The sequence below is a fragment of the Mya arenaria genome, chromosome 10 (genome assembly GCF_026914265.1).
Source record: "Mya arenaria isolate MELC-2E11 chromosome 10, ASM2691426v1".
Classification (NCBI taxonomy): Eukaryota; Metazoa; Mollusca; class Bivalvia; order Myida; family Myidae; genus Mya; species Mya arenaria.
Window position 1 is genome coordinate 12,595,928 of NC_069131.1, and position 11,779 is coordinate 12,607,706.

At 33.2% G+C, this 11,779-nt stretch overlaps 1 protein-coding gene across 1 annotated transcript; it reads right to left on the reverse strand.

Annotated features, from left to right (window-relative positions):
- Positions 1 to 301: 301 nt before the first annotated feature.
- LOC128205142 (17-beta-hydroxysteroid dehydrogenase 13-like) lies at positions 302 to 11,762 on the reverse strand. Its single transcript, XM_052906589.1, has 7 exons — positions 11,486 to 11,762; positions 10,127 to 10,228; positions 9,230 to 9,376; positions 7,280 to 7,386; positions 5,704 to 5,841; positions 4,887 to 5,003; positions 302 to 4,091 (listed from the first exon to the last, which is right to left on the reverse strand). The coding sequence occupies exons 1-7, from the start codon at positions 11,693 to 11,695 to the stop codon at positions 4,007 to 4,009; spliced, it is 906 nt and encodes a 301-aa protein (XP_052762549.1). The 5' UTR covers positions 11,696 to 11,762; the 3' UTR covers positions 302 to 4,006.
- Positions 11,763 to 11,779: the final 17 nt, after the last annotated feature.

Genomic DNA, 11,779 nt, shown 5'->3' on the forward strand with positions numbered 1-11,779 from the left:
AACCTTAAATGCTTATACAAAAGATAACTTTAACACCATTCTCCAATGATGAAAATGATATTCTTATATAAAGCCTTATAAAAAATAATTAGAAAATAATAAAAAGCCTACCTTCCCTACCTGTTTTTGAAAAGGATGTAACCCTAACCAAACAAATTTTTTTAGGCCTAATTTCATAAAAATTCAAACTACAATTAAGAAAATCAAATATGGTACAATAAAGGTAAGCCATCCATCATAAGGGTGCAAACATGCGCTAGTGCATTTAGATAATAAAATTCGAAGATATGTCTATGTTTAATGTTATATTGAACATCTATTAACCCCAAACATTCTTAACTAGGCGTACACATGTATAGTATAATAATTGCATAATTAATTAACACAGCAAAAACATAACAATATCATTCCATATAAAATATTCAATCCTTTGTCAAACAAAGGGGACATTTAAAAAGATATCACTTGAGGTCAATTACATATTATTAAAATAGGATGTTTTATAGCATTTAGAATACAACCTACATTTTACGCAAATGAAGTTGCAGAAAGGCAACCATTAAGTAGTGGACTTAATCATTAAGAATTTCAGCTTTCGTGCGTGTTAAAAAGTCCGCCTACTGCCAATCATTCAATACACATTCCCTGCATCAGAGTTTGCAGTGACAATGTATCAGCCAATGAGGTTGTATTCTAAGTCAGTTAGATGCATTGAGGTGAATTCTTAATAATTATGAAGGGCTCGTTTGCTAGGCTCACTCCGCCCATTATTAATAATTAAGAATTCATTTCATGTCATCTAACTCTTACATCTGCAGGTAAAAATAAAATCCCAATAGTATTTCAGTAGTTTTACAATGTCTGTTATTCCACAGGAATTGTTTGTGTAACAACTGTTGCAATAATACATTTTCAAGACAAAACTTGGATATAGACATGAGACTTTTGAAAGTAATATGGCAAGTACTACCCACAGGGGCTCGGACGTTTGTGAAAAAAGATGTTATTACCAACAATAAATGTGTGGTTACCATGTTTAAAGTCATACTTGTAGCTATACATTTTCATATTGGATAATTTAAATTATTAATTGTGGATGGAATGATAAAGAATGACACATTTATTGTCAATAGTAACACTTTATTTCCAAAACATAAGCCCCTATGGTAGTACCTATGTTTGGCACAGTTGTAAATGATCCATCCAAATCAATGTATACTAGTTAGTGCTGTAGTTCATATAAACAGCTGCTTCAGTGTTGAGTTCTTGGCAACTCTACACCAGGGGAACATAATGAATGTCTGAATGTTAAAAAAAGTTCTCTAAATACTCATTATTGTGGTTAGTTAATGCCGCAGACGTAGATTATTTTAATTTGCCAATGGTCTATTTTTGCATTTATTTTTAATTTGGACATTTAATTTTTTTGGGGTACAAATACTATTTTTATCTTATCATGCCATTTCTTTTTGCCTAATGCTAAATTTCGATCACATTTATTTTTGGTACCATTTGAAAGTGCATTTTTCACTGATAACAAATATGTAAAATAAACCATCTTAAAAACATCACACATATACAAGTTATTGCAGTTTGTGGTATTGCTAATAAGATCATCATTTCCACTGAAATCAAACAGTAACTGACCTGTTTTGCAACCTTTCTGACCAAAAACCTTGTGAGCGATACTTTCTCAAGTATATCAATCACATAATTCTATTCAAACTCTTATGTAACGAAATCATTTTAAGCGGTACCAAAATAATATGGAGTAAGCAGGCATTTAACATTCCTGTACGGTAATTGTGCAAAGCTGAGGGTAAAAATTTTCAGCAGCATTATTTCGGGCTATTCCAGTAAAACATATAACCCCTGGGGGATGGGGGGAGGAGGAAGGCAATTATTTGAACAGTATATGGGTGGGTGTCTTTTTTCGCTAATTTGGACCCCAAAAGGGTAAATTTGCTTCTGTAGGGGGATGGCATAGTTTAAAAGTGCCTTCCCCCCGGGGGTTACATGTTTAAATGGAATAGCCCTTATTGATTCGCAGACAACAGTGCATCAGCACTTGCTACTAAAATAATTCATGGCCAAGCCAGTATTCAATACAATTCTTATCCTTAGATATGTCTCAATAATTTCATTCAGTCTATTGATTATTTATTAATGTTTAAGTTCAGTCAAACCCTTCTCAAAAAAAAAATATGCTTTTCACCAAAATGCACTTTTAATGCAGAAAATAATAGCCTTTAACGCAAAAAAGTGCTTTTAATCTAGAAAAAATGCACTTTAAATGCAGAAAAATGTGCTTTAGTGCATTATAGCAGTTTTAGTCCAAAATAAAAAAATCAGTGCAAATAACATGCGCTTCAGTCACAAAAAGTGCATTTTTTTCTAGATTTTAATTCTCTCAGTGAGTATGCATGCCAATATGGTGCCAATACCACTGTGTTTAATGCAGATTTAATGCATGTTTAACACATATTTAGATGGGAAACACTCAGATTTTACTCTTAAGGTAGATCTAATTTGGTTATCGAATACAGCCCCTGATCTTTTAGTGAACAATATAGCAGATTCTTAATTGTTGTGAAATTATCATTTCTCTTCTTTTATATTGTGGATTGATACCCGGGTATTTAATTAATCATTTCTCTCCTTGTAGTGTGGGTTGATACCCGGGTATTTAATTAATCATTTCTCTCCTTATATTGTGGGTTGATACCCGGGTATTTAATTAATCATTTCTCTCCTTGTATTGTGGGTTGATACCCGGGTATTTAATTAATCATTTCTCTCCTTATACTGTGGGTTGATACCCGGGTATTTAATTAATCATTTCTCTCCTTGTAGTGTGGGTTGATACCCGGGTATTTAATTAATCATTTCTCTCCTTGTATTGTGGGTTGATACCCGGGTATTTAATTAATCATTTCTCTCCTTGTAATGTGGGTTGATACCCGGGTATTAAATTAATCATTTCTCTCCTTATATTGTGGATTGATACCCGGGTATTTTATTAATCATTTCTCTCCTTATATTGTGGGTTGATACCTGTGTATTTAATTAATAATTTCTCTCCTTATACTGTGGGTTGATACCCGGGTATTTGATTAATCATTCCTCTCCTTATACTGTGGGTTGATACCCGGGTATTTGATTAATCATTCCTCTCCTTATAGTGTGGGTTGATACCCGGGTATTAAATTAATTATTTCTCTGCTTATATTGTGGGTTGATACCCGGGTATTTAATTAATAATTTCTCTCCTTATATTGTGGGTTGATACTCAGGTATTTAATTAATAATTTCTCTCCTTATAATGTGGGTTGATACCTGGGTATTTAATTAATAATTTCTCTCCTTATAATGTGGGTTGATACCTGGGTATTTAATTAATAATTTCTCTCCTTATATTGTGGGTTGATACCCGGGTATTTAATTAATCATTTCTCTCCTTGTATTGTGGGTTGATACCCGGGTATTTAATTAATCATTTCTCTCCTTATATTATGGGTTGATACCCGGGTATTTAATAAATCATTTCTCTCCTTATATTATGGGTTGATACCCGGGTATTTAATAAATCATTTCTCTCCTTATATTATGGGTTGATACCCAGGTATTTAATAAATCATTTCTCTCCTTATATTATGGGTTGATACCCGGGTATTTAATAAATCATTTCTCTCCTTATATTATGGGTTGATACCCGGGTATTTAATAAATCATTTCTCTCCTTATATTATGGGTTGATACCCGGGTATTTAATTAATCATTTCTCTCCTTGTATTGTGGGTTGATACCCGGATATTTAATTAATCATTTCTCTCCTTGTATTGTGGGTTGATACCCGGATATTTAATTAATCATTTCTCTCCTTGTATTGTGGGTTGATACCCGGATATTTAATTAATCATTTCTCTCCTTGTATTGTGGGTTGATACCCGGATATTTAATTAATCATTTCTCTCCTTGTATTGTGGGTTGATACCCGGATATTTAATTAATCATTTCTCTCCTTGTATTGTGGGTTGATACCTTTATACATCAACTCGTTTGGATTTTCCTTAAACTTCGATGGCCATAAACTGAAAATATAAATTCAAACCTTTAGAGCAGTATACCAGGTTAAAATCAAATAGTCACTTATTTTTTTAATCATAAATAACCCTTATAACTCTGTCACTAAAATATAACAATTTATATGAAACTAGAGAAGCCGAACACATATCAAAATTTAAATTCTCTAAACTGATGCATTTAAAAATGCATTAAAAATTCAACATTATATTACAATAATTAAATTTTCATAAACATATGGGAAAAACAACAATAATGTATGTGTATGCTATCATAATTAGATATGTCTCAAGTCTCCTACGGTAGTGATGTTCCGATAATTGATTATTATCAAAAATTAATTGGTTGGGCCTGAAATCAGTGACAATCGATTGTATTTGGTCATAATCATTCATCAATTCAAGCGACTATTTTTTTCCCTTCTTTTTCGCTCCTTAATTGCGCTTTGTTAATTTCCACCGACTGAGTTCATTTATACATTTGGAAATGTTCAGATGTTATCGTTAACAATCTGGTCGAAAGCAAAAACAACACTTAATAACTTCAAACATACCCATGATATAAGCATAGTTAAGGATTTTCAGTTATTGTACAAGAATAAAACTACAATTACAGTATTGTCAAATACCTATTGTAGTTATTGTACAATTGATAATTGATGACTTGAGTGGAAACAATTTTCAAGGTAAAAATGAAACCGATTCTAAACACCATCCTACACAGGTTTCCTCCCTGACAAATACTGACAGTATTGAATGGGTATTAAAGCTGCTTGATATTAGTACAACCTCATTAGAATATACCTGGAAATTTTGAGCAAGCCTCTGTACCAGCTGGGAATAAACACAGATGTCTCGTTCATCTGAGCTCCCTCTACCACAGCAATGGCCACTTGTGCTGGCGTCAACCACTCGACCCCTCTGAAAATGAAGAGATCAGTAGGTTAAAAGGTCAAAGGTCAAGGGTTAACCCTAACCCCAGATAAAATCTTATCAATGATCATATTGTAAGTCATTTTTTCGTACCCTTTATCCTTGGTTGCAATGAGACAATGACAAAACCCTTGACTGGAAATATAACTCTATATATAACGCTTGTTTAATTTAAAAAATAAATTTTGATTTTCAATTCAGACTCCCTTTGTATTCAATTGAAATTCATGATCGTACGACATATCCCACACTTGTTGATAAGAAGAGTCCATCACACATATCAAGGACATGGATAAGTTGTATATTATGGCAATTTATGATTTTCACTAACTACCTAATGATGCTCTAAATAAAGAAATAACTGGACAAATTGTAAAAACAAGAAACGTTGCCATACAACCAAACCAGGTTTCTAATGGATTGACAGAGAACTCCAGCCTTCATTCAATGGATTCAGTTTCATCTGTTTCTTCTAATTTTACTAACATTTACCTTGACCTTAGGGGCCCTAAATGCATGGAAGTCCTCCAGAATGTTTTCATATATACAAAATTTGGTCAAGATATGTCAACTGTAACTCAAGTTATTCAGTTTCATAAATGAATTTGATGCCGCCCGCCTGAACAACAGCGTACATCATTCTTATAACCAGATTTCACTATGTGGATAAAAAAGGTTATGCACTCACATGCCAACCGTATACTTGGTCATTCCAGTGGCTACAAACATGGGGTAGACGGTGGTGAAGTTAATCCCTGTGTGGCCCTCTCTTCTCATCTCGTCTTTCAATGCCTCTGTAAATCCCCGTACAGCATACTTACTAGCTCTGGATAAACAATCAATCAGAGACCTTAGTAATATTGCTTTTCTTAACTGGTGTCTAATATAAAAGCTGCACTCTCACAGATTGTCAGAGTTGACACTTTTTAAAAATTGTCCCAGAATCAGCTGATTTTGGCATCAATGCCTCCAGTTCATTCATATTAGGCTATTCACAAAATAACAGATCTCAGATAAATATTTGGTAAACTGCAGAAAATTTCATATTTCTTTAAGCGTTTGTAACACTTTTAGCCATAAAACATCAATTTTGAACGTAAAATGCCAGCAGTCTTATATCACTGGTTACCTGACTTTTACACAAAACTAGAACTGGTTTCTAACGCGGAATTTGAGACTCTGAGAATGATTCATATCATCTTTATCATAGCTATACTGACATTCCTGCAACCATAAATAAGTATAAACAATTAAGTACCACAGTGGCTAAATTGAAACAAACATCCTATAGGCTAGTCAGCGTGGCTCAAAATACCATCGAAGTCTGAAGAAATTGCAAAAGATTTCATTCATAAGTTTTCTGTTAAGAGAATATGTCTACTTTAGAAGAAAAAAAGTTGCACTTAGAAAACCAAATTTGAAAAAAAATGCCTTTGAACCTTCTTAACAATAAAATTCTACAAAATCTGAACATACATAAATCTTTCATCTTGAGCAGTATAATTTTAAACATTATGGTTAAGACAAAATATATAATATAGTTTATCTTTACATAACCAATGCAAGGTTTTGTAGAAAAAAAGTTAATGTCTTCCAAATTTGGCCATTTCTGGCAAAGGGTAAACTGTTCCTAGTTTGCTGAGAATCAACACTAAATACTGACAAAAGATTATATAATGTATTTAAAGTGACACTCTTATTCAAAATCAATACACATACATGTACATTAGGACAAACATAAAGTTTGAGTAATACACCCTCAACTACTTACCTAATAATGCAATTATGGAAAATATTAATTACTATAAACAATATTGTAACTGTGTATTTAATAGCTGAAAATGCAAAAATATTAAATCATTGGTGAATGCTAAAATATTTATTATGATTTACTATGGTCTCATAAGGTAGCAATACCATGCTTTCTGCACATTTCTTTTAAATTAAACTCGGTATCCTTCATAAGAACCATTGTTTTCGACATTTGTTCATCCTTTTTGGTATTTTTAACAATTGTATTATATGTGTTAAATCTTATTTTGGAGTAATAGTGCATCTTTAAACACTACAAATATGGATGTGGAGTAAATATTTAAACACTACCAATATGGATGTGGAGTAAATATTTAAACACTACCAATATGGAAGTGGAGTAAATATTTAAACACTACCAATATGGATGTGGAGTAAATATTTAAACACTACCAATATGGAAGTGGAGTAAATATTTAAACACTACCAATATGGATGTGGAGTAAACTTACGAATATTCAGTGAGGTATGCCACACCCGTCTGAGCGCTCATTGATGCCATGTTGACAATATGGCCCTCGTTACGCCTGACCATGTAGGGGAGAAACTCTCGACATGTCTGAGCAACAATGAAAGATATACACTACTTAGTAACTAGCAACATTCTTTTATTTATTTGTTAATACAATAACAGTTTTGAATAAGTCTATCATAATTTAAAGAAAAAAACCTGTTTGTTTTATTATAAATTAGTAAAATTGTGATAAATGTCATTTGTATTATATAGACATAAATTTGTATGTATAAATCAAAGATATACTGGGTGAGTACCTAAATTGGAACAATTTTGGCACTATTTTTGAAATATTTTTAGTAAGACTTGCACTACAATGACAAAATTTTTCATCAGCATACTAGGATTAAAGACCGATTGGTTGATGTAAATGGCATTTTTCAAGATACTATCAATCTGCATGAAAAGTACTTTATTAACCGCAGTCAAGGACTGCCATTTTTGTCCTTGGAGTACCTAAATATGGAACAGTTTTAACTCTTTATTCATCTTTATGTATGGTTATAAAATTATTGGTACATGTTTTGTTTAAGTAAGTTAATTATTTATTTTAGTTTCAACTTTTTTTTTTTTTGTCAAAAAAATACAGACTGAACCAGTATGCTGTGATTGTGGCAAGCTGAAGTAATTCACCCGCTTACCATGTATTGACATTTGAACATGAAAAACTTTGAATGATAGCAGCATTTGAAATACTTACCGGAGTATCATGTTCTTTGGAACTTGTATCTAATGCAAGCATTTATATTGATTAAAATCATAAATACGCCGATCGCGATCAGAAAAACACTTTTATAATGGGTGTTCCATATTAAGGTACTGTTCCAATTTAGGTACTCTACCAGTATGTAAGTAAATCAGCAGGTTATACCATAATACAATTATACAGATATAATGTGTATTTAACTATCATATGTAGTTCACAGTATTGAAACATTCTAAACAGATCAAAAAGTAAACAGAAGTTGCAAATAATCTTGTAATACAAACAGGAGCTTTCTGAAAAAGGGTCTTTTTATAGTTGAACAGGGGGCTCAACTCAGCAATTGATAAAACCAGAGTCATGGGTCTTGATATACTTGCGCAGATATTGTTTTAGGCAACATTTTAGCACAGTATCATAGTACTTTATCTTGAACGTTTTTTGAGTTCTAGACAAGGTCAAAGTTTTTGCACAACAATGCAGACAAATGTTTTTGCACAACAATGCAGACAAATGGTTTTGAACAGCAATGCCAATGCAGACAAATGTTTTTGAACAGCAATGCCAATGCAGACAAATGTTTTTGAACAGCAATGCAGACAAATGTTTTTGCACAACAATGCAGACAAATGGTTTTGAACAGCAATGCCAATGCAGACAAATGTTTTTGAACAGCAATGCAGACAAGTGTTTTTGAACAGCAATGCAGATAAGTGTTTTTGAACAGCAATGCAGACAAATGTGTTTGAACAAAAATGCAGACAAATGGTTTTGAACAGCAATGCCAATGCAGACAAATGTTTTTGAACAGCAATGCAGACAAAAGTTTCTGCACAACAATGCAGACAAAAGTTTTTGTACAACAATGCTGACAAATGTTTCTGCACAACAATGCAGACAAAAGTTTCTGCACAACAATGCTGACAAATGTTTCTGCACAACAAAGCTAACTAAAGTTTTTGCACAACAATGCAGATAATAGTTTTTGCACAACAATGCAGACAAACAATTTTGAACAACAATGCAGACAAAGAATTTCGCACAACAATGCAGACAAAAGTTTTGCACAATAATGCAGAAAAAGTTTTTGCACAACAATGCAGACAAAGACACCATGGCTATGACAAGAACCTCATTTTTATATTTCTTAAAAAAATGGATAAACTGAAAATGTGTTCTCAGTACCCAAATATAAGCCAGAATGTTGACATCAAACGTCCTCTTGATGTCCTCCTCTGACATCTCCAGCAGGGAACCACCATGTAGGATGCCAGCATTGTTCACCAACACCTCCACCTCTCCCACCTCTCGTCTCATTTTTGCAGCTGTTGCCTAGAAGTGAGCTAACTTTTAAGTATTTTTGCAGGGCAGCCTGGAAACAAGCTAACTTTCTAAGTATTTTACAGCTGTAGCCTTGAAACAGCTAACTTTCTAAGTATTTTGCAGCTGAAGCCTGGAAACAGCTAATTTTCTAAGTATTTTGCAGCTGTAGTCTGGAAACGAGCTTACTTTTTAAGTATTTTGCAGCTGTAGAATGGAACAAGCTAATTTTTCAAGTATTTTTGCCTTTGTGGCCTGGAAAACAAGCTATTTTTTAAATGTCAGATTAATGCGTCTTGTAATATTATTATCAGCAATTTGTTACTTCTCAATTAGTTACCTCTCAGTTTTAAAATTGTTTTCATTGTATAAGCCCATATGGGCATTGCTTATCAACTTGTGTAGGTAGAAATAAGTGTCATGTCCACTGGGCTTAGTGTCTGCGAGACAACAAAGGGCTATCCCTGCTAAGTGGCTTTGAACTTGTGTCTATATTGATAATATTAAAATCTTTATTGATAAAATGGCACATGTTTTTACACATTCTTACACTTAAATTATTTTGTTTAATAAACCTGAACTTGTAGAATGGCATGTCCCTGATCTTCAAAATGATTATCAAAAACCAGATTCCGACAGACAACCATACCCTTTCAAAGTACACTATGTCACAAAGCATCATTTGTCCTTTGCTGAGATATTATAACAGTATTAGAGACCATAATCTTACTATAGCCCTTCTACACAGATTTGCACCCTTACTTTGATGTTTTCGACCTTGCTGACATCACAGACATAAGACTTGGCAGCGTCATCCTTGTGTCTACTTTTACGAATTGTCTGCTCAACTTCTTCCACTTGTCTCTGCAAAAGAAATAAAAATTGTGCATTAAACAGGTAGAACTGAACTAATGCCATTTATATAACGCTATAATAATTATACACTTAATTTCATTTTACAAGAAAATTACCCTGTAACATTTTTTTAATATTCAAATTGTTGGCAAATGATTAAAGATGCACTCTTGCTCCCTTTTTAAGATTTACCACAACTATTAATATTGTTTCAATAATCCTTAAAGGATGAATAATTATTGAAAACAATGGTTCTTATGAAAGATACCGAGTTTAATGATAAATTTAAAAGATATGTACATAAAACACAGTATTTCTACCTTAGGAGACAATAGAAGATCACAGTAAATCTTTCTATGGGCTTTATGCTATTAAATACACATTTGCATCTTGATTTCAGTAATCAATATTTTCTGTAAATGCATTGTATAGAAAGAAATAAAGGTTAATCAGTCAAAATTGATATTTGTTATACATAAGTATGTATTGATTTTAAAGAGTGTCACTTTAATATATACTTGCATTGTTCATACTTAACTTAACTTTTCTATAATTCTTCTATTTTTCAATTCTGGTTATTGAGGGAATCTTCATGTGTAAGGTCAGCTATAAGGCTGCCTTTCCACTCAATTTTGCATTGTCTGGCATAAATATATTTTTATCATCTTGTTTTGAATTAAATTAGTACCTATTTCTACTTTCATTTGTTTTAAACTTCCATTTTGATAAATCATACATGATCGAGTAATGTGATTTATGAAAATAAATATTAAAACTCTTTATAAAGTGGTATCATATATATTTTTATTCAAATGATGTCACTAATCATAAACCAGCGTCATGTTCACTGTGACAAAAAGTGGACCTTATGTACCAGTCAATTATAACCAAAGCCCCACCAGGTCCGGGGTTATGCTGGGGTTAGTCAGAGAAATGGGCCATGTTTTTACCTTTCATGTGGCCCCACAGTGCGGGTGAATGCGGTGGTTTTGTCTTCGTGCAAAATATAGCAGAGAATGGGACTAACCAAGGTTCCCTGGGGTGAGGGGGCATTTGGCGGGGGTTTCACCAGCACTTCATCCCCTCAGGATGGGGATTTTGCCTGGGCTTGGCTGGACTGAAAGTCAATGTCCTCGCTATTCTCTGGGGCTGGGGGTGGGGGGGAGGCGTTGTTACAACTGACTGGTGAATTTTATTGAGCATTATTGGATTATAGACTTTTTAACTGCCTTTTCAATAATTTCACTGATAAAGAGGGACACATACTTTGTTTATATCCCACAGGATAAGTCTGGCACCGACTTCACTGAATTTCATGGCCAACTCTTTCCCAATGCCATGGCCAGCTCCAGTGACCAACACAATGGTACCGGCAAAACTTTTTTTCTTCACTGGGACAAAGAAGCGAATGACAGCTTCTAAGTAGCAGTAAATCAGATAGAATAGTGTCTGAAATATTTGAATAACTATATACATTGTCAATTGTATTCTGATTAAAGAGAACACACTAATTTAAAGCCTGCTTGGTCGAAGTACAGTTTTGTTTGTGTTGTGTAAAAA

What these genes read in the sequence shown, in the direction of transcription:
- LOC128205142 (XM_052906589.1), bottom strand. Translation starts at nt 11,695, where the DNA reads ATGTATATAGTTATTCAAATATTTCAGACACTATTCTATCTGATTTAC. An exon ending in GCATACCTCACTGAATATTC is followed by an intron (nt 5,842 to 7,279) that starts GTAAGTTTACTC and finishes TTGTTTATCCAG; the next exon opens with AGCTAGTAAGTATGCTGTAC. An exon ending in ACCAAGTATACGGTTGGCAT is followed by an intron (nt 5,004 to 5,703) that starts GTGAGTGCATAA and finishes CTTCATTTTCAG; the next exon opens with AGGGGTCGAGTGGTTGACGC.